Raw genomic sequence first — 24,756 nt, 5'->3', positions numbered from 1 at the left:
CATATCGCGCCACCGAGTGGCGCGATACGAGCTTGTAGGTCTGCTATTTTTGAAAAATTCGAAGAACGACTGACATTTTTAGAATCTGATCTCAGGTCAGAATGGGTTCATCAGACCAGTGTGCGTCCCGTGGAAACCTCGTATGAATCTGATCTCAGGTCAGAATGGGATAACTAGTATAGAGCCCTGAGGGACTCCGGAGGCTCAACAACTTATGGGGTTGCTGTGGAGTCGCGACAACAGAAACCCCCGATATAAGCACAATTCAGCAGTCTAAAGTCGGCCGACAGTGTTCTTACGCAGTTTACAGGTTTCAAATGTACTTCTTAGTAATGATGAGAATCAACAACCACTTCCTCTATGCATTTTACACTTCATATCATGACGAACCGAACAAGCATAATCAATTCTACACGTGAACAAATACCGTTTTTATATGAAGTAACTTAGTAAAACTTTTAACTTAGTAATAAAAAAGAAAAGAAAAAAGAAAAAAGAAAACTGAGTGAATCGGTTCACACTCTAAGCTTGTGATTCTGGTTTTGAGAAAGGAACATTCTGAATGTGCATGAGCTTTTTTTAATTTATTTGATTGCTTTATTTGACCTCTTTTTAAATTCCTTATCAGTTTTGCTTTGATTCTTTTTCTTTCTTTTCCCCCCCCGTTTTTTGATGAGGTCTCTGTTTGAAATTCGCTGCTGAAATGATAAGGAGGATCATAATGATTATGGGTGGGTGAGGGAGTTGATGCTGCTTATTGGGAATTTCTGCCTGTGGGAAATCTATGGAAGACGAGCTTATGGATCTTTCTCTTTTTCTATAAAAGTGGGGGAAAAAATCAATAATAAAGTGAGGTATGTTGTATTTATTGCTGTGACTTAAATTAAATATTGCTGAGGATACAATTTCAAAAGGTTGTCATTGTAAAAGAAAAAACTATATTCAATGTTAATAAAAAACCATACTTTTTTAATGTTGTACTTTTATTTGATGTTGCCGTCTCGAGGATGAAATAGTCTAAATTTAACGCTCTTGAACTTGTATAGCCGACACTGCTATTATATTCTTTGCAAAAGGATTTTTACAGACCCCACAGTACAGGAGGGGCAACTTTGAAGATGAAAGGGCCACAATACTCATTCCAGAGGGCCACGTTGCATATACTGTCAGGCAGAAACCTCTTATCTCTGTATTTGAACTCTTTTTGCCCAACTTTGTCATTCTATGTCACACAAAAGTAGCGAAAATAGCTGTCAGCTGTTTTTGCCATTATTGAATTGGATCCTAAATATCTTTTTGCTATACTTTTGAATTGGAATCCTGAAAAGTAACATTTTTATCCAATTTCAAATGCATTTAGTTATAAGGAGCGCCCTTGTTGCCGAAAGGTTGCCGGTTCGATACGCCGGACGGGCAGGAAAAATCTGGGTGGGGAAGTGATTGTCAGATTGTGTGTGTGTGTGTGTGTGTGTGTGTGTGTGTGTGTGTGTGTGTGTGTGTGTGTGTGTGTGTGTGTGTGTGTGTGTGTGTGTGTGTGTGTGTGTGTCTCTATGTGCAGGGCGTTGCTGAAAATGAGCACTTGTGCTCAGCTACTACCATCTATTCTAACAATTGTAAAGTTGTCACGTGGCGAAAAAGATGTGCGCACCAGCCAATGAAAAGATGTGCCCATAAAAGATGTGCCCATAAGATGTGGCCACCAGCCAATCAGAGCCAACATGTGCTCACCCGTCACTAGCTCTCAGCCCCTCCCCCTTTGCCTGCTGCGAGCCTGCAATCTGATCTCCCTCTCTCCGAGTCCGGCCGCAGAGAAACATCTTCGCGGAAGGAGTAATAGTCGGCTCACCATTTTGCTTATTCCTTCTAAATCTCTGTATATAAAATTATAGCTCCAACAGCGAATCTCTTAGTTACATCAACATTGTTATTCGACAGTACTTGGTTTGTGCCTAACTATTACAATTTCACCGTTCGCCGAGTACTTTTGCTTGCGCACACACACACACACACACACACACACACACACACACACACACGCGCACGCACGCACGCACGCCTGGAAGCCACGATCTCTCTCTCTCTCTCGCCATGCCACGCACACACACACACAGAAACACACACACACAGGAATAGCCATGCAGGCTATACACTCTGTCTTTCTCCGCACGCGATCGCATTGCTGGCGCAACTATCTCTCCGCCTCGCATTGGTGCTGCTGAAAAGAAACCGAGTTGGAACACAACGCATGCAATTTCCTTCTTCCCATAGTGCGCGGCAAAGTAACTCTGGGATGAGCGGCCGAATTCTAGTGGGTAAATAAATGATAAAAAATAAACTTTATGAACATGAATACTAAATCAATAACATTATCATGAGCCTATTCCGATATTAACTTGGCAACCGGTAGATGGTCACATATTTTGGCAGGGTTATCAAAAAGGTGCAGCCAACGGAATAAACACTGAATAATAAGAAGAGTACATCCGCGCACACGTGTGCACGCACGCATGCACACACACACACACACACCCCCCCCCCAGATGAGTTCAGACAGAGGCAGGCCCTTCTGTGGTGAACATAACTAAAGGTGAGTGACAGGTGATTAACATCCAAGAAGAAAAGCTCTGCTTTGTAGAATGCACAAATAGGCACAAAAGGTACCCGCCCTGCATTTTGTATCCCGTCTGATCGATGCCTTAGGCCATGTTGTTCACACGGCAGCAGTCTCTAGAGAAAACCCCACAATAAAATATAAGATGTGCCGCCTTTCGTTTAGACGGCCATGGCGTCGGGGGTTGAAAACTTAACGTTCATTACATTGGTGCAGATTTCGCAGGCAATATAAAGAGTTCGTATAGGATGAGCAAGCGCTGTCACCGCTCCCTCGCCCCGCTCATCCTAAGAATACAAATGTATAGTGAGTCACGGATAGGGATGGAGCTCGTTATTTTTTTATTGATAACGATCACCTTATCAATGAGGCTTATCTTTTTAGTTCTGGGAGTCTGGTGCAACGCACAGGTGCTGGACCTGGTGAGAGCACAGGAGTGGACCTGGTGAGAGCACAGAGTGGACCTGGTGAGACGTATAAGGAGGACAGAAGTCAACCAGTGCCTATAGTCCTTCCACGCGGCAGACTGATCTACAGAGTAGTTCCGGAGCAACGCATTGTGTGGCTGGTTTCTCCCCGACAGCAACAATATCATACAGTTAACACATAGTGTAACTTTAGTTGCATCATCACAGGCTGAGCGCCTTACAGGCATTAGCTCTGCTTTGTGGGGATCAAATCGAGATGAGTTAAATCACAGAGAAGCTCTCTTGGCTCAATTGGTACTGATACTGGTACAGGCTGTGCTTTTCCATGGCAAATAGTCAATTACATATATTTCTTTCCAAGTGTAGCTGTGTGAAAATGACATGTTCTGGCTGGTATTCTCTCTTCCTTTTCAGACACAGAATTACACTTTTACACATCCATCAACCATCACAGCTGCATTATTCGCCTTGACGACATCAACCCCCGGTTTTAAAAACATGAATCCTATAGCGTAGTAGCGTCCCTTATCTGAGTTTACACTATGTCATAATAGGCCAACATTTGGCGAAACTACACGAACATTCAGCGAAAATAGCCGGTCAACAAGCTCAGAATTCGTTTAACCCATTATACTGGGGACTATTCCCTACACCAGTGATCAGGTGTTTTAAAGAAGAAAAATATGTTTTTCACACTTTTAGACCATATCCGTGGTCATCATATGGTCATACTTAACAGTGGATGCCAACATTTTCATTTTGTGTATTTTACTATTTTTATATCAAAAGTCCATAAAAATAACCTCCCCCGGTGCAGCACACCTAAACCTAACCCCAACCCTCGCCCGACCGCCAGCGCACCTTGGATCATAGTATGCCTCCCGGCCCAGACAACACAGGTGTGAGCAGTTTTGCTGCAATCAAGCCAACGGTGGTGGAGATTAGCTGTCCACAGACCGAATGACGGACAGACGGACGGACATAGTGCAAAGCATAGTCTGCGCCCATGCCTGTTGGCCTGACGGAGACAATCATTGTGTTTTTAAGGGTAACAGCATTCTTCCTGTCTCATTATGCTGTCTCTTCCGCCAAAAAATATTCTGTATTTTGCTGAAGCTGCAAAATCATTGGAAAAGCAGCCCCCAAGGTTATCAGAAGTTAAAACGTTTTTCTGCTGTGCTCTGTGGAATCTTTTGGAACACATTGAAATGTGATCCATGAATGTGTTTGCGGACGAGCATAAACAAACATTGTGGTGTTAAATATTGAGTATGATATGAGTCTGAAATGCAGTCATGCACACAGAGGACATTTTAATATTCACTAAGCCTGCATTATGATAGGCCAGCTGAGGTCGTCCAAGTTAACTTGGACGACCTCAGCTATCTTCCTGTATACTGTAAGATAACAGATCTGCTATTTTCAGCATGCAACCAATAGGTGTAAAATGTGTGGGTGTGGGGGTGTGACTTAAACCAGGCTCCATCTATGGACTTAAACTCTTTCTGTTTCGGTAGTGACATGAAAACATGGGACAGCATCAAGTTTTGTAATTAAAAAAAGATCTACAAAATCAATTTAATTATTTCAACTTTCCTATACAATAAATCAAATGGCGGTATTAAAAAATATATATTTAGGAAAGTTTTTTCATGAATTTAAATTTAGGGGTTAGAGGTTGGGACAGCCACCTTCCAATTGGAAGTAACATAATATAAAGGATGCTTTTTTATATATTTAATTTTATATTATCTCAATGAATGTATTGTGATTCATTAGACCATACTATGACATTACTACAGTGAAAAGTCTGAACACTAAATTGTTTTTTTAATATGTGTTTTTCATTGTGGGACTGCAATTTGAACTAATTTGGTAGAACTAAATGGCCCATATACATATTTTAGCCCGATGATTAAGTTTAAAACAAGTAATACACTGTCTGGATGTCATCTTGAATTGGATTAAAAACGGAGCAGTTCTTTAATCAAAACCAGCTGTGGAGGTCGTCAAATGAAGCATGGGAACCAAACCGGTGAGCTTCATTTTTATTGGCTTTTATTGATGTGTATCTCTACACGTCATCACGCAGCACGTTTTCGTTTTCCGGAAGTAATTATGCCACTTTTGATATAAAACCCACACAAAAATTAGAATTTGCCAATTTTGTTGGCATCCATTGTTTGGGTATGCCCATATGAGGAGCACGGATATGGTCTAAAAGTGTGTCATTTCACTACGCCTTTAAGGTCTATGGTCTCACATAGCAACAATGCAGACATTCTGACAGGGTGATTAATGCTGAGAAAAATTATATTCCGGCATTCAAAATCAGTGCCTGTTCCCACAGAAAATGTAATATAGCCTACAGTACCTTTCAAGCGAGTGCAAACAGGGTTTTAGTTTGAATGTCAGTAGTCCATGAGCAAAATTAAAACAATACGGTTATGCAACAAACATGCCAACAGGATATAGAAATTATAGTGCTATTTCAGAGCTACATAATTTTTTTCTTGCATGTACACAAAATGTAATTTTTAAAATATACTATAATTACCTCAGCAAAATTGTTCAGTGTGCAGGATTGATTTAATGAGCTAGGCTCATACTGTTTTGTCTTTGTTCACTGATGGAATTGCAAATAAGAGCAGCTTGCATAGAAAACATTCATTATACCTTTTACTTTAGGCGGGAAGATGTTTCATACTGTAGTTGCCATTTATAAAAAGAAATATGCAGGCCTTGTGTAACAGTATTATGCTGATTACTGGGTCTAAAAATAACTTTGTATTTGTCTGCCGCACACACACCTGCATGCGTGTGTGAGTGTGTGAGCGCGTTCATGTTCTGTGTTGTTGAAGATCTATTCTTCAGGCTGGGAAAGTCAAAGTCGTACGATTTGTCACACACGTTACCGCAGTGTTGTTCTCCACATTTTAACCCATCTCTTGGAACGGTGTGACGCAGCCAATGAGCGGTGAGCTGCAGCCGTGCTGCGCTCGGGAATCATTTTGATTAGTTGATTTGACCCCATCCAACCCATTGATGCTGAGTGCCAGGCAGGAAGGCATTGGGTCCCATTTTTACAGTCTTTGGTATGACCCAGCCAGGGATCGAACCCTGACCTCCCAGTTTCAGGGCGGACGTCACTAACCACACAAGGCCACTGACTGGGAAGCCTCTCAGCACCCTAGCTTCTCTATATAATGTACTTTTTGGGCAATAAAATAAAATATTTTTATTTAGAGCTGCCTCTACAGATCTGGCCAAAGGCAAAGGGTAATTTACAATGACCAGATCTGTAGAGGTGGCTCTACATAAAATATGTCTGGCGAACATATTTTACTTTCTGCCTCCAGAAGTTACTGAGAGAACTCGCCAACGCACTGGACCAGGGCTATACTGCTACACCAGCAGCAACAGACAAACTGTAATCTTTCCTAAAATCCTCCAAATTATATTTTTTATTTTTATGACGATACATGGTGAGACACTTAGTTATGAAGCACTGTAATGGACACTTTATTAGTTTTTAGTTCCATATATATACCGTTGCTCTGTTGATACTTCTTGCTTTTCTTTTTGCCTTGTATTGCTGTACACACAATTAAGAGTACTTTTCCGTACCCTTTGCCTGTAACTCTGTAACCTCAGCTGCTCTGGGCAGCATGCTCTCAACATGCTGCATCGCTTTGCGTTGTGAGCTTGTTGTATAACCTATGTTGTATTTTAGCAGTTGGCTCAGCAGGGCCTAAAAGATACATACACAGCCAGAATACATAGCCAGAGAATACCTATTTTGGCACTTGATTGAAAGCTACTTTTTGATAGGCTATTTTCCAAGTTGGAGCTTTGAACAGAAGTAGAGGGCCTACACAATATAACTTCCACTGTTGAAGTTATATTGTGTAGGCCCTACATGGAAGTTCCACAAAAGATTCAAGGTCAAAAGTTCAAAACCCACACAGCTGCTGCTTCTGCTAGACGCCCTAGACCACAAATCGGAAAATATAAACTCACTCCGTCTCCACATGTATAATATCGGCAGCCAGAGAATGCGGTCTGGTATTTCAAACAGCTGGACCCCGCTATTATGTGCTGCTAGTCAATCACACTCTGTACGAGACATTTGACATTCCTAATTTTCCCGTCAGCGGCGCGTGTATCAACACCCCTCCCTGGGGTGAAGGAGTCTGCAGTAACAATCACAATCACAAGTCACAACAACAGGTGGGATGGAAACCATCAGCAACGCTCACCATCAGATGCAGGACAGTGTAAATTCTCACATTAAGATAAAAAAAATGAATGCCGCTGTGAAAGAAAAGAGAAAGTGGAGTTGTTTTATGACCAGATGAGAAATCGACCAGAAACATTATTCATTGCGTGTATTCATTGGTTATGATGTCCAAAAGGGAGCCGATGGTCTAGTACAATATAGGCTATATTTCAAATTCAAATAAATAAATCAAATAAATAATTTAGTGTATGGCAGAACAAAACTCCAGAGTGTTAATTAAGCCCTCTCTCATTTTCAGAGTTATAGATTAGAGCAGTACGTGGTTCTCAAACTTTTTCATGTCAAGGAATTGGCACTAATTAGCGGACCCCCATTTGAAAATACACGCCATGTTTTTACGGCTCTAGCAGTGATTCTCAACCAGTTTAATTTGAAGGACCTCCAGTGAAATATGCAATAGGCTACGGCGGACCCCCATTTAATGGCCTTTTCTACCTATGGGACCCCAATTAATATTGTAAAATCTATGTTAATTTAACTCTCAATTACAGACCCATAAGGGTCCATTTGGTTCCAAACTATATCATTTAGGCGGGGCTCCCTGGAACTCCCTCAAGGAGCCCATTTTGAGAACCACTGCGTTGGCCTTCCATATTTTCCTGTGTGGTGCCATTCCTGACTTGATGAGTGCCACTATGGAAAAGACACCAAAGTGCAGCCACCCCACTATATATTGTGTAGGCCCTACGCGTGGAAGTTCCACAACATATTCAAGGTCAACACAGCTGCTGCTTCTGCTAGACGCCTAGACCACAAATTGATTCGGAAAATATAAACTCACTCCGTCTCCACATGGATATACTGTAATATATATGTATATTATCGGCAGCCAGAGAATGCGGTCCGGTATTTCATCATTTAGGCGGGGCTCCCTGGAACTCCCGCAAGGAGCCCACTTTGAGAACCTTCCATATTTTCCTGTGTGGTGCCATTCCTGACTTGATGAAGTGCCACTATGGAAAAGACACCAAAGTGCAGCCACCCCACTATAGCCTTCTCTTTTTAATGTTCTCTTTGTGGAAGAGGAGGTTATTAGGGGAGCGTGCACGATCCACACCAATTTTCCGCAGCTATTTCTGATCCCAGCTAATCCCATATGATATGTGCTTTGGAATACTATGAGCCCTCATTGCTGCCCCGCCCGTGTCCTCAGAAAATTACATTTGAGAGCTGATAACGGAGAGCGGTATGCAACCGTCCAGACAAGCCTGCACATACATCGACTTCACATAAACACAGTCAGACACAGCTTCAGATCTCTCACGCGCACACGCACACGCACGCACACGCACACGCACACGCGCACACACACACACACACACACACACACACACACACACACACACACACACACACACACACACACACACACACACACACATACACACACACACACACACACACACTCTAATCGTCTTAATAGGCACTTTAATTACCCTATCAAGTTCCCACCGACAGCTTAAGAATAGCTTAATTCCATGCAGATGACGTTCGCATTGCCTTTTCTCAGAAATTGCCTTTCAGCCAGGCAATACATGTATATCTGGAAGGAAAAAAAGGCCTCTCGAGATCCCATGGAGTATCAAACCACTGGTTATTTTAAAGCTAAGCTACAGTACATTGTACGATATGCACCCAATGCCCATTCACTAATGGCAAACTAATTTCAGCCAGGTTTCAAAACAAGAAGTTAATTCCTCACCTCTCCCTGAGGCACATCCCACATCCCTTCATCAAAAAACTACACACACACTCCGTACTGTCGTACAGAACTCCCACCTCTCAAACCCCTTTTTGTTTACCGGTATGTTTATACTATACTCCCTCCTGTGTGATTGACTGATTGAACATTGTATTAAGATTTATTCATGCACAATGGGTATACAGTTCAAAGAAAGTCAATACAAAATCTGCCAAGAGGATAAAGTCAGAAAAATGATGGACATGCATACTAAACACCACCACTTGACAGGCATGCATACTGCCGTCAAAATATGACCACCAGGTAAAAAACACTTTGTGTTTGAAATAGACATTTATTTCTAAGGGGTCATTTGGGGCCCTAAGGATGAATACAAAATGAATATCAACATCCTAATACTGTCCAATACTTAGATAGGGAGGGGGGTGATACCCTGTATGCATTACTCTGTATGTTGGTATAACCCCCAAATTATTTTAGGTATTTGGGAAGCACTGCCTAAGAGGGAAGTGTGCACCTGAAATGTAGCATTTTATGTTGAAAGACTGCACTGCTTATGTAGTAGGCTACATTTAGTATCACAACTCACAAAGACATAAATATGTTGCTGATGAATGGGAACTATCAACCAAACAAGCTGAACACATGGCATTCATTGATGCAGTTGAGTGCGCACACAGCCACTCATAGTATAGGCTATGTCATGTCATTGTCAGATGTCACGTGTGTGGACAAAACAAGTTTTATACTTATAGTTACAAGTACTGTACTGTTCATTTCAAATAATTTGTATTTTTTGTCACGACCGAACGCGGGACCTCTCTCTTTCGGTCTCTCTCTATCAGACTGTTGGGTAATTTGCTAGTGTTTAAAATGATGTTCCTCTAAATCTGGGTAGAACAAAATAAAGGTGCCTTTTCAAATTCCAGCCCCTGCCCTTCAAATTCCCTGTGCGTGTCACTGGTGTCTAGGGATGTTTGCGTGTAAATACTTGTCAGCAGTATATGTCTCACGTCATGGATTCAAGACAGTGTGAAATTGACTTCAAGTTAACATTCAACAATCTCCGTGGGCCATAATTTTCCAGGGAGCACATTATGTTGACGTCACCCGCCCTACATCTTGAAGCGTAAGTAATTGAGCTGGGTACTTCGGTTTATATCTGCATGCGTTATACTGACAATCAGCCACAGTTTAGATTCTGTGTGCGAGTGTGACGAACCAAGAAGAAAATGCCTACCAAGGCTGTGTGTGTGTGTGTGTGTGTGTGTGTGTGTGTGTGTGTGTGTGTGTGTGTGTGTGTGTGTGTGTGTGTGTGTGTTCATACTTTGAGCAGTCTTCTACGCCACGTCCTCAGCTGTGTAAGTGATGGCCAGGGTGAAACGTCTCTCTATAGTTCAGCCTCGGACGAGCCCTCCAGAAGAGCAGCATCTCCAAACATCTCGCATATACACTGTATCCTGTCAACACATACAGTATACACAGTTTAGAATTCTAGAGGCAGGTACAGTCACTGAACAGGTTTAATTTCCAGCCAGTCAATAGGTAAAGTTTGTTGACATCGACAGAGTCATATAGGCTATATTCAAACAAGAGAGCAACTTAGGGCTGTCAAAACAAATCGAAATGATTACATTTTTTAAATGTAATCATATGTGTTGGACAGTGTTGGAGCTACAGTATATGAGAACAGTAAAGTTAATAGCTATCGTCAATAGTATTTTGGATGTGGATTACCATGTGTCTGTATCAACTACTAATTCAGATCAAAGATCTGAATTATTGCATCTCTGCAGAAGATCAATCAAGTGGGACGTCACTTATTTCACCCTCGTTCAACACAAACATGCAGGCACTTTATGTTTACATTTTAGGATATGATCAGCTTTGCATTAGCTGTGCATTAGCCAGCCAGTATCATCTGATCCATGGTGAAGGGAAGTCATTCACAAATAAATAAAGCCATGTATTGAACTACTGAAATCCCTCAAGTGGGCCTATTAGGATGTGCCATGAGGCAAAGACAGATTTATTTCTTCCTTTATGAGAGTGAAAGGCAAAGTGGTGAGAGGGAAATGAGGAGTTGCGTCAAAATTGCCGTGCTGCCAGCTGCGAGCCGAGTGAATAGAATTGTGAAATCAATTATCAGGAGTGATACGTAGCATTTATTGCTGTGAATACAAATGTTGCAATCGCTAAAAGGGCTCACTTTTATATATAAAAAAGGAAAAGGCACCTTGTCATGAATGAATGCATGTCATCTGTTTAATATTAGATACACGGTTCAGCTTCCTGCAGCCCGGAATGCTTTTTTTTTGTTTAACTCTTCGATAACTACTGGTACCTCCTTTTTGTATTTGCAGCTTCTGCTACGGAGTAGCAGAACTCCATACTACCTATGGAGTTACATGGACTCACCCCTTCATTAATACCCATTATCCAATCTTGAAACACGTACAGACTTGAGACTACAAATCACCAACATCAATTTAATAATTGGACCAGAGTTTGGAGACACATTATCATGGCATACCGAAACCCAAATCATCAGTATATATCCAATTCAAATGTGTCCATACAACATATTTAACCCCTCAGAAAGCTTACAGAATGAGACTTGCTACATCACCAAACCGTACACGGTTCTTTAAATACAACTGGGTTTTTTTTTTATAATGATCTGTGAGTGTCCCACAGTTTCTGGTAACAAATTATCTATCTAAAGTAGGCTATTACAAAAACATTATTAAAATGTAAGTACAGTCCAGAGATGTTTCTGGCTGGCAGGAAGCACAGCTGCAAATAGAGATGTCACTTTGATGGCAAGCTCCACATTCTCTGACTTTTAATCACTGGAAACAGTTATTAAGTGATGTTGTAATAATAGAGCTTTCTACAGCTAGATTAAATTGTGCTCAATATCAAACAATAGACAGCTGGAACCATATTCTCTAAGTATCAAGTTAGGACCCAGACCTCTACTATATAACTAACATTACATTTTTATAGTGGCCTTCCTTTTGGTCTTTGTTGAATATTTTACTATTTCTTTCAGACCTGTATGCCAGGGTGGGTTGGGAGAAATTGTTAAGACACCTGTTAGTGTTAGGTCTGAAGAAACATATTTCATGCAGGACTATTTTGCTCCGCCAGTAATGAAGACAGGGAATAGACTTGCTGCCTGGAAGTGTTGCCATTCTTTCCAATACATACAGCATCATGAAAGTCGCATATGCTTCCTGGGCTATCATGGGATCATAACTATATTTTCTCACCCCGCAGGTCCCATCCCCCTGAAGTTTGAATGATGTTGTATCTAAACTAATAAACTGTAGCAGATGTACCACTCTGTTCTCTACTGAGAAAACATGCTGGGGAGGGACATAAAGTATAGCATGTCAGTTGCAGCCACAACATGTTCATGAAAATGGATTGCTTTTACAGATTGTGCTTTGCTGTGTAAAGCGCTAGCAGGCACGTGCGTGCTCAGGGGATTTGGATCCTTCCTGTGTGACTGAACGTTCAGCCTTGTCTGCACAACTCTTTTTGCAAAAAAGTCTGCTGCTTGTTTTTGTGACATATTTCAGACAGATATAGTGGCTTTTCCGTCGACGAGGCCTGCCAGTACAAAGTTATATCATCTCATTCTCCTCGCTGTAGCTAAAAGAGCATTTCACTATTGGTAAAAAAAAATAAAAAAATAAAGAATAGAAGGGATAATTTGCTATCCTTTTAGAAGAAGGAGAATACCAGCACTCACGGAGTCCTTTAAGGCACTTTATTTTTACGAACGCGTTTCGGCCATGGGCCTTCGTCAGCGTTGAAAATGTTGTAAACAAGGCAAAGTGTCACATTTATACTGTCCGACAGTGCGACATCCTCCCCTGTCCGGGTTGATTCATAATTTGCTATCCTCCCAGTTTCAGGGCGGACACTAACCACAAGGCCAGTGAGCTGGTCAACTATGAGACAATGCTGTTCAAAACACACAGCTGGGGGCATCACAGGATCCAAGGATGCAGTAGCAAAAGGATTTTCAAAACATTGGCAGGAACATGGAACAAATGGACAGGTTACACAAGAGAAAAGCTAGCCTGGTTTCCAGCCTGCGTTCCGTGATTTGATTTGTCACTTTGCTACTCAAGTGACAAAACAAAAATCACCTAACGCAGTGAATCAGGCTAGAGAAAAACCTCTCTCAGCCTAAGATAACTGGTTGAGGGTCAAGACACAAAATGAGATGGAGCAAGAAAAGGTACAGGTCTTGGATGCTGACAAGACAACCAGGCAATATCCCAGAATAAACCTCTGGGTCCTCTTAAAATATTCAATGGGCTATATATGCACACAGAATAAGTCTTCCTACTGTACTTCCGATGATGCTAATTAAGGCTCTATTCCATTTAGTGTGCAGTGGTTCTCAAACCATTTAATTTCAAGGAACCCCATAACTCTGTGAGTTACAACTAACTATAACTCTCAGAGTTATAGACCTGCCATTTGGAACCCACTCAAGGACACTTTGAGACCCACTGGTGTAGCAGAGTGTTTCCAGTGAGCCAAATGCGCAATAGCAGCACCCTGACTCTGTTTGGCCAGAATGGAACAGTATCAGCGTAGCCTGTGAAGGAAGTAGGAAAGGGGTTCAAGTTCTTTCCAAAATAGCATGTGTGCAACTGTGCATAGAGCCCATTGCTTTATCTGGCAAGCGTGCAGTGTGTTTCAACTTAATTTGTTCAACACACCTGGGAAAGCATTAATGATACAGACCTCACAAAGTCCATTAAGATCATTAAGACTATGTATTGTAAATGACAAAAACTCAAGCTAGAGGAACAGATTAATTTCCCATCAATGCTTCAATTCATCAACACTCAATTCAGCTGAGAGCTACAGTGAGCTGAAAAGTGTCATCCTCTCCTCTCCTCTCCTCTCCTCTCCTCTCGTCTCGTCTCCTCTCCTCTCCTCTCCTCTCCTCTCCTCTCCTCTCCTCTCCTCTCCTCTCCTCTCCTCTCCTCTCCCCCCCCCCCCCCCCCCCCCAGACAGGCATACCACAGCAAAAGTGTCTGGACGATAACAAGAAAGAACTTAATGCGACAGGATAGGAAATGATCTGGAGGCTGCCCAGAAGAGATGATAAGGCTTTCAGTTGAACATGGTGAGAATGATCAGTAGGCCGCTACCATAGTGAGATTAAAATGTCTGTTGAAACCTTTTTTAACCGGATGGAATTCTGTTTGTGATATTAATCAAATCCAACCACCACGTTGTCTATTGTGCATGGCTATATCATGACATGGGGTGGGCCTTTTATGTGCACTAAGAGAAAGTGAGGGACAAGGAAAAGGACAGACACAGGGAAAAGGACAGACGCCCGGCCATGTACTTACTTAATCCTCTTCATGCCACGTGGGACATACAGTAAGGCTTCAACGATCTGCTTCTACCGGGACGTGTCCAACGCTGCATGTTGTGCCTCGCCGCATCATGTAAGGTTAATCTGTTTTAGCTCAGCTGTCATGGTTCGTCGCCAGGTGGTTTTGGGTCGACTGTCCTTGATACCTTGTCACTACTGGGGGTCCATCTCAGTGCAACATCCTTTGGGATTCAGTCCTAGGTCATACAGAGCACATGGCTCCAGCCATCGTAGACGCCGGCGTTTGATGATTTCCGACACGACGCACCTGGGGGAATGACAGTAAAACAGATACATTTTTGTGTGAATGAAGAAAGCGATGATCTCCTGAGCAACAAGAGTGATACAGAAGCCTAACACCACAGCAGGGAGGATAGATGATGGATGATGTGTTTTGTGTTCAGTTATTGTGTCTGTGTCTTCGATGTAAATTGAATTAACTGCTGAGGAAGACTGCTGAACTACGCTGAAGGAGATTGCACTGACCGAGAGACAGATGTCAAATTGGGTGCACTGTGTGACATACAATATACTACTGATGTGTCTGTTATTGAACAGTGTTTCATGTTCCTGGATAGTGATAATAGTATTAGGACAGTAATAATTGAGTTGGCGTGTAGCATGGTTTTAATAACGCGTGACAGCCCTGGGCCTGCGTACGAAGTACAAACATGTTTGTTTGGCATTTCTGCATGCATGCTGCGTGGAGGCTTTACAGTGGCAATATAAAATACAGTAGACCAAGAACAACTTAATTATTTTCCGCTGAAGCAATTCAGCGTAGAATTTAGAAACAGATGGTAAGATAAACAATAAAATCATTGCAGCAATAAACAACGGAATAGAATTATTGTGATCTAATAATAATGTTATCTAAGAGAAAGCCTTGGTATAGAGTTAGGTTTTATAGGTAGGATTTTAAAAGTATGCAGTATGCATCCCTCAGGTCCTGACGTATAGGGCGTTCCAGAGAATAAAGGGCCCTATTTTCACCATGCTGCCTATAGCCCTTATTTCTAAAATGATTTGCCTTTTCTTTTTTTACTATTTTGGAAATATTTTAAAATTGTTCAAATAGCCGATCTACGACATGTTTTAAGCTTGTAGACTGATGTCAAAGTTTTCCAGACTCGCACTACTCAGTGGTTTATCAATTTGTGATTTACCTTTTTGATACCTAAAATGGAACCCCTGTGCAGCCTCACCATTACTTTTATAGCTGTTCCTGTTACCTCACTTCCTGGAACTATTGCTAACATGCTTTTTTTCCCCACAGCTCCCCCTATGATCAAACCTTGTCAACAGAAAATTAATGACATTCAACTCCACAAAACATAGCATATTTTCCATACACTACATTTCAGGGTTAAATATTCAACCATATTTTAAGTTTTTAACCAATATATTCCCTTGTTATCACCCAGATACTCTCAGAATTGTACTTAAGTGCAGTACTTGAGTACATGTACTTAGTTACTTTACACACCACTGAAGACAAGTAAAACAACAACTCTCTGATGAGTGAGGGTATGAATGTATGCAGGACAATGATTATCCAGCATTATCCCATAAAACCAGTGCTTCTCAAAGGGTCCTTGAGAGAGTTCCAGGGGTACCCCGGCTAAATGATCATTAGGAACCAAATGAATCTCGCACACTCGCAGAGTTAAATTCATTTAGATTTTACAATATACATTAGGGTCCCAGAGATATAAATGCCATTAAATGGGGGACGGTATAGCTTAATTCAGGTCAAACCTGGGATCGTTTATTTGGTTGAGAATCACAGCTAGAGCCATAAAAAAAAATCAAAATCTTGTGGGGGTCCTTTTCTAATGGGTAGGCTAATGAGTGTCAATTTGGGGGTCCTTGACATGATACAGTTTGAGAACCACTGAGCTAAACAACAGTATAACGAGAAGGATTTAATTTCAGAACACACAATGCAGATCTGTGTCATTTAATCAGTGCTATAACAGACCACCATCTGCGTCCTGGACCTGACAGACCGCTATGGCTGAAATCAATCTGATGAAAATGAGAGCACAATTGGGATCAATTTATAAATGGTAAATGGTGCATGTATGGCTGTTTAATCCAAAGCGCTTCACATAGATTGTGCATTACTGTACATTCACCCATTCATACACAGATGGAATGGCAGAGAAAACCATGCAAGGCACCAGCCTGCTCATCGGAGTCTTGTTCAAGGACACTTCGACACTAACTCTGGGGGAGCCCACAGGGATCAACATGGGAACCCCACGGTTGCTATCCGGCTGCTCTATCAGCCACTCTACCCCTGAGCCACGGCCGCCCCAACATTTACAATGATGATTCATCAAGCATACTGTACATACAGTACAGTACAGTATCTTATTGAAGACTTGTTGTACCATGTGGCCCAGTCAGGGACGGGTTGTCATAGGCCGTTGTGTGCAGCTGCCCTGGGGCACTTTCAATTCACCATATTGATGTGCTTATCACTGTATTTTGTTTTTACGGCCGGCCCAGGCCGAGCTGTGCTGCGGCCAACTGCTGCTGAAAATGTTATAGGACCGATATGCCTATTCTATTGTGTTCTGCTGTGTTCGGGGATGCGCCATGGGGGGAACAAAAAAATGAACTGCACAGGGCCCCTCGTGGGGGATACTCCGGCCCTGGGCTCAGTTAACCAGACCATCTGTAGTGGTATGATTTAATCACTTCCAGCATTTGGTTGATCTCACCGGGGGCTGCCACAGCTGGCAACTGTCAGATAATGCTACCAATATTAGTTTTTCACAAAGTCAGCCGACACTCTAATTTAGTTACTGGTTATGTTGAAAATCATTATGATCAATTGTAATTATATACAGAATAGTGAGTTTAGTTGACAGGTTTTTTATCACAGGCCAACATGAGATGCATCGATCGGAACAACATGAGAGCACACTCGATCATCCAGATTAACTACCCAGATTGCAGGCCAGATTAACATCATCCACATGTTGCGGTTCTTGGGTCAACACAGTCTAATTATTTAGATTGGATGCAAATTATTTTAAGTGTTTTCCATGTAGCTCAAAATCTGTGGTTATAGTTCAAATGTAAATATAGTGGGTAACAGATTCATAGGCCATGCATGTTATTGCGACCGTAGGTTCCATGTGTCACGCCTTGTGACATCACACCTCCATATATGGTCATGCCTCGTGACATCACGCCTCCATATATGGTCACGTCTTGTGACATCACACCTACATATATGGTCACGCCTTGTGACATCACGCCTCCATATATGGTCACACCTTGTGACATCACACCCCCATATATGGTCACGCCTTATGACATCACGATTCCATATAAGGTCACGCCTCGTGACATCACACCTCCATATATGGTCACGCCTCGTGACATCACACCTCCATATATGGTCACGCCTCGTGACATGTCACGCCACCATATATGGCCATCTCTATATATGAAGATCACGACACTGACCTCATCTAACCCTGGATAACCATACATGGAGAAGCCTCCATATATGGAGCTGACCTGAGCTGACATTACATATGGCTTGTGGATACTGGTTAGGGCAGTGAGGGGAACAGTGGAAAAGTTCTTACAAAAGCCACGATAGTACCCATACTATACCTCATCATAACATTTAGAGATGTACAAATGATACTATTATAGCCAAAAACAGGAAATCATCATAGAGGAGGTAAAAAGGGAAAGAATTTGCTTCAGAAAAACATTTTGTCAAAACCACGGAACACGTTTTGGATCAATACCAAACTGGCATTATAATATTTTTCATTTGTATAATTTTTTGGCTCACATCAATAACATCAGTCTTCATGAATATGAAGAGGATGGAAATCGTGCATGGCTGTTTTCCTCACAGTATTGAACTTAATTGAACTCAGCCACTCTGCCAGGAGGCCTATAGGCAGCACGCCCTCCATCTGTCAGGGGCATGATGAGTCTGTAACGTTTTGGGCTTTGTGTTTGTGTATGGAAAGGTACGGGGCAATGGGGGTGAGGGATAATGATGAAGGACTGTCATTACATCATTAAACATCAAAACAAAAAGGTATCATGTTGTCATTACAAGGACAATGACTTCACCAATGAGATCCAATTAAACTACTTCACCAGAACAATGTTGCTGAAACTAATGTAGTTGGTTGAGCTTTGCAGGTTACAGTATATGCCCCTATAGTTTTATGTGGTATAATTTAACAATAAGATTGTAGTCGAACAGGTGGGTTGGTGGGTAGGCTGCGTTTGGGTTTTTAGCTCATAGTGCATGATAATTGTCTGCGTGTGTATTTCCATGTATCTGTATCTTGACATTATGTGGTTTTGGATGCCTGCCTGGGCTGTTGGGAAAGCCAGGATCTGTGATCTCTTTAATAAACAACATCATGTATTCACTCCTTCAAAGATCTTTATATTGATGGGTTATTTCCGACCTTTGAACAAATACGACGCAAATTCAATTTACCCCAATCACATTTCTTTAGATTTCTACAGATACGACATTTTTTAACACAACACACTGATTCATTTCCAAACATACCTCCCAACTCATCAATGGAATCTATATTTCTACCTGACCCATTGCTCAAAGGAGGTGTTTCTATTATTTATAACTCTCTCTCATGTTTAGATAATAATGCCTCCTTGGAGTATTTAAAAACTGCTTGGGAAAACGACTTAGGAATATCTATCACTGACGAGCAATGGTCTACATCTCAAAAGTTTGTGCACTCTTCTTCAGTATGTGCCAGGCACGGTCTTATACAGTTTAAAATATTACACAGATTACATTTGTCAAAGGAAAAACTCAACAGAATGTATCCAAATGTGAATCCAGCCTGCGACAGATGTGGCCAGTCGCCGGCCACTCTAGCTCATATGTTCTGGCATTGCACAAAACTAAGATCATATTGGCAAAATATATTTAAATCACTGTCAGACATTGTTGAAAAACCTTTTGACCCGGATCCACTAACAGCAATTATGGGAGTCACAGGGCCCGGGGTCAAACTGTCTACTTTCCAATATAACATGGTAAAATATGTGACTCTACTGGCTCGCAGACTGATACTGTTGAATTGGAAACAAGCACAGGTTCCAACTCACACTTCACTTATGAAGGATGTTATGCATTACTTACAATTGGAAAAGATTAAATTTGAATTGAGAGGGAGTGAAGATAGGTTCTACCAGACATGGCAACCCTTCATTGAATATTTTAATAGGTGCACGCTAACCCCTCCTACACAATAGATAGCACAATAGAAAATTGGAAAGAAAGAAAAGGAACTGAAAGAAAAGGAACTGAGTGTTTTTTTCTTTATTTTATTTTTTATTATTTAAAAAAGAATGTCTAATTTACTTAATTCACAACATGTTGGTAGTTTGAGAGCAAGAGTGTCTGTCCTGTTGTCTGTTTTGTTTGTCTGTTCACACTTGTCATTGTTTAACTGTTTTTTTTGTTTTACACTTATGTCTTTTTTTATTATACTGTATGTGGAACATTTACATTGCCTGTTATTTTTTTCATTTTTATTTAACTGAATTACTTATTATCATTGTCTAAATCTGAAATTGTCTTTCAAAAATGCCTAATAAAAACAGTATTAAAAAAAATAAAAAATAAACAACATCATCTACAAAGCAGTCTTTCGCTCATCGCTTTGTATTCCTCACGCGTTAGTTCAGTGCAAAACTGCCATATCAGCGGTTAGACCTCTTCCTTTCACTCCCTGCCTCCCTCCTGTTTGCAGGACACATTCGAAACCCCTTTAGAATAATTTAAATAATTTCTATGCTACTGTAACTGCTACTTCTATGATCACTCAATATCAAACAATGCACGCCCACAGCACATGTTCCTGACCCTGGTCTAGACCTGTGCTGGTCGGTCGGAGCTTTTTTTCACCGCCTGATGGAGTTTGGAATAACGTATTCCTTCCACGCGCTACATCCAGGGAAACTCCCCCTGTCAGGTGTAAAGGAGCGACTTGGACACTCATGCATGAAGGAAGCATGAGTTCAAGTCCCAAGTTGGCAGAGGGTGTGTAGATCCGAGGAGAACATTAGATAATTGACACAGGGGTGAAAAATGGGTTACAAAATCATGGGAAAAAATATATATAAATGATATGAAAAAAAGAAAAGTTTAGATTTTAGGGGATTTTCTTTTCATTGTTTTAGGAAACAAAAAAAGGGGATACCATATAAATGGTAAAGCGCCTTTATCCAAGGCGCTTTACATAGATTGGGTGAATGTGCATTACATTCACCCATTCACACACACATACACACATACACCGATGGCGGCACAAACCATGCACGGCACAAACCAGCACATCAGGAGCAATTAGGGGTTCAGTGTCTTGCTCAAGGACATTTCGACACTAACTCTGGGGGAGCCCGGGTTCGAACTGGCAACCTTGCAGTTACCATTTCGCCACACTACCCCTGAGCCACCGCCACCAGTACAAGTCTATATGTCGGAGGCATTAGGTAATTTACAGTACAAGTCAATTTCAACTAAAAGTTGAAAAGTTTCAGGGCAGATCAAAACCATTGCTTATCAATGGCAGGTGAAACATTGAATAAACTTTTTAGCTCCAGACTAGTACAATATGCCAAGACTTGAGGAGTCCTTGACCTGGTTCAGAAGCTTCCATTTGACAGACGATTAATGGGTTTTCTGGGGGTGACAAAGACCTATGTTCCCATCAGGGAGGCAGATATAATGCTCATTGGTTTGAGGTACATGGGCTGATGTTAAGCCAGGGTCATCTTCAAGTGTGTGCGTGTGTGTGTGTGTGTGTGTGTGTGTGTGTGTGTGTGTGTGTGTGTGTGTGTGTGTGTGTGTGCGTGCATGCGTACGTGTGTGCACGTGTTCCACGTGACGTGCAGTGTCATCCATATGGGCTGTGGACTGCAGTCCGTCTTTCTCTCTCTTGTTATCACTTACAAGCATGCTTGCACACATATACGCATGTGTACACACACACACACGTCACACACACACACACACACACACACACACACACACACACGCACACGCACACACGCACACACTAATTACTTTTGGTGGAACAGTCAGATTCACATTTTCTATAATTACACATGTGCGTGCATGCAATACTGCATGTTCTCATTTGGAGAGAGTGCTTGTGCTTGTGCTTGTGCTTGTGCGTGCTGTGACTGGGCTGCGACTGAGTTGCGACTGGGCTGTGGCTGAGTTGTGACTGAGTTGTGACTGAGTTGTGACTGGGCTGCGACTGAGTTGCGACTGGGCTGTGGCTGAGTTGTGACTGAGTTGTGACTGAGTTGTGACTGGGCTGTGACTGAGTTGCGACTGAGTTGTGACTGAGTTGTGACTGGGCTGTGACTGAGTTGCGACTGGGCTGTGACTGAGTTGTGACTGGGCTGTGACTGAGTTTTGACTGAGTTGTGACTGAGTTGTGACTGAGTTGTGACTGGGCTGTGACTGAGTTGCGACTGAGTTGTGACTGAGTTGTGACTGGGCTGTGACTGAGTTGCGACTGGGCTGTGACTGAGTTGCGACTGGGCTGTGACTGAGTTGTGACTGCACTGTGACTGAGTTGCGACTGGGCTGTGTCTGAGTTGTGACTGAGCTGTGACTGAGTTGCGACTGGGCTGTGACTGAGTTTTGACTGAGCTGTGACTGAGTTGCGACTGGGCTGTGACTGAGTTGTGACTGAGCTGTGACTGAGTTGCGACTGGGCTGTGACTGAGTTTTGACTGAGTTGTGACTGAGTTGTGACTGAGCTGTGACTGAGTTTTGACTGAGTTGTGACTGAGCTGTGACTGAGTTTTGACTGAGTTGTGACTGAGTTGTGACTGAGCTGTGACTGAGTTTTGACTGAGTTGTGACTGAGCTGTGACTGAGTTGTGACTGAGTTGTGACTGAGTTGTGACTGAGCTGTGACTGAGTTTTGACTGAGTTGTGACTGAGTTGTGACTGAGTTGTGACTGGGCTGTGACTGGGCTGTGACTGGGCTGTGACTGCGCTGTGACTGGGCTGTGACTTGGCTGTGACTGGGCTGTGACTGGGCTGCGACTGAGCTTTGACTGGGCTGTGACTTGGCTGTGACTGGGCTGCGACTGAGCTTTGACTGGGCTGTGACTGCGCTGTGGGTGGGCTGTGACTGGCAAGGTGACATAAGACAGAGTCATTAGACATTCCCTGCCTATTTCTCCTATACAAATCTCACACACACACACACGCAAACACAGACAGAATGTCAGTGTTTGCAGACACACATTGGGAAACATACACGACACACGTGTCGTCTTGCTACTCCATCTCTTGCACTGACCAAAACAAAAAAAGAATGTGCACGCACGCACACGCACACGCACACACACACACACACACACACACACACACACACACAGTGTGTGTGCTTGATAGCTAGGCCTATAGGAGCTGGAAGTAATCACGCGTGTCAGACTGTCAGTCAGTCCCCGCCCGGAGCCTGCCTTGTGAAAGGAGCTTCATACAGTATATCTCCCTGGAGCCACTCTGCTCCATTATAAAGACTGACATTGACCGTGACCTTGTCTCCAACCCCACACCAGCTTATACCGTTAACCCACTGACACGCCACTAGAAGGATTAGCACTGCACCGTATGTACTGTTTGAACAATGTGAGGACATTAAATGTGATTTATGAAGTTTAGGTTAATTTTGTACTTTTTTTGTTTTTGCACTTTGCACTTTCTATTGCAGTGGTTCTCAACCAGTGGTCCTTGAGGTGGTTCCAGGTGGTCCCCAGCTAAATGATGGAGTGCCCTTATGCATGTAGATCTTACTAATGGTACCAACAACATCAATACAGCATGGAATTGTGGACATATTCTTTAGTTTTGGGTCTGAGAGGCTAAATATCATGAAATGGTGGTCCATGGCTCAAGTGCAGAATAAATAATGGACCTTGGCATGAAAAGTGTTGAAAACCAGTGCTTTATTGCACTTGAATTGTATCTCTAGACATGCACCACTATACACACACACACAGAATGTTAAGCCACCTCCATCCTCCAAGAAACCAAGCTGCAGACACACATTGAGGCACGCACACACACACACACACACACACACACACACACACACACACACACACACACACACACACACACACACACACACACACACACACACACACACACACACACACACACACACACACACACACACACACACACACACACACACACACACACACACACACACACACACACACACACACACACACACACACACAGGATAGTGAGGCATGGAAATCTTGTTGGAAAGAGAGTCTTGGATTATCAGCATCATGCCAAAAAGACATTCAGCTCGTGTGATGTACTGTATATGTAGGCTACTGCAGTGTAGCATGAGGCACACACAATCTGGGAATGGGCACCCCCCGCCTCCATCCCCCTTTGTTTTTTAATCTGTTTACTCTTGAGAGATTATACAGACATACAGGAAAATGTTTAAATAATTACATTCTGGAATTCTGTAAGCATGACCTTGGAAAAAATAAATAAGAAAAAAGCATGACCTTGAGGAAGAACATAATTTCTGACTGAACATGCAAAACATGAAGAAAATAAACGATATGTCTTCCATTGATCCAATGTTAGTCTTGCTAGTACTATCTATTGGTAATAAAATCCACAGAGACACTTAAACTTGAACATTGAACACAAAATGTGAACAACATTGCTAAAATACCCGATTTACAAGCTCACTGCAAGTGCAACGGCTTAAATCAGCCATAACCCACACCACAGAACGTAGTCAATCGAAACCAATGGAAGGTTCTCACAAGTATAGCAATGCAAATGTGTGTAGGTTTTGCCTGCTTCAAAACGTTTTTCTTTAGTTAGTCTTAAGTCAACTCGGGAGGCATACTATGATCCGACAGAGCATTGGTCCGAGGTGCGCTGGGGGTCGGGAGAACCCAGTCAACTCCCCCGCTAATGGCATTATAAAAGGACCAAATTGCATGCCATGTTTAAGATCCAGCTCACGAGCTCTGCTGAATCAATAGCATCCGCTTTCTCTTCTCCGTTTTTCCCCTTCACAATGCACACTGTGTGTTAATCAAATGAAAAACAATAAAACATTTACAACTCCTCTAGCCTGACTTTGTCATTTCATTTCCATGTTCGTTTATTGCATTTGGAGCTATTGTCAATCTCGCAAAGACAGTCCTCCTCCTCAACTTAAATGATATTTAAGTAATTGTATAGTCAGTGGATTTCAACCA

General features: G+C 42.2%; 1 protein-coding gene across 1 annotated transcript in view; it reads left to right on the top strand.

Moving 5' to 3' along the window:
- The window catches only part of mtnr1ba (melatonin receptor type 1Ba), an 82,498-nt gene extending 59,007 nt beyond the window's left edge, over positions 1 to 23,491 (top strand). Inside the window, exon 5 of the mRNA XM_080771490.1 lies at positions 23,226 to 23,491. Coding sequence (XP_080627616.1) covers positions 23,226 to 23,249 — 24 coding nt within the window. The 3' untranslated portion in view covers positions 23,250 to 23,491. The remainder of the gene's footprint in view (positions 1 to 23,225) is intronic.
- The last annotated feature ends 1,265 nt before the right edge of the window (positions 23,492 to 24,756 follow it).

The sequence above is a fragment of the Protomyctophum bolini genome, assembly GCF_963924005.1.
Source record: "Protomyctophum bolini genome assembly, chromosome: 9".
NCBI lineage: Eukaryota > Metazoa > Chordata > Actinopteri > Myctophiformes > Myctophidae > Protomyctophum > Protomyctophum bolini.
Note: the sequence above shows the minus strand (reverse complement) of the source record. Positions and strands in the feature narration are given on the sequence as shown.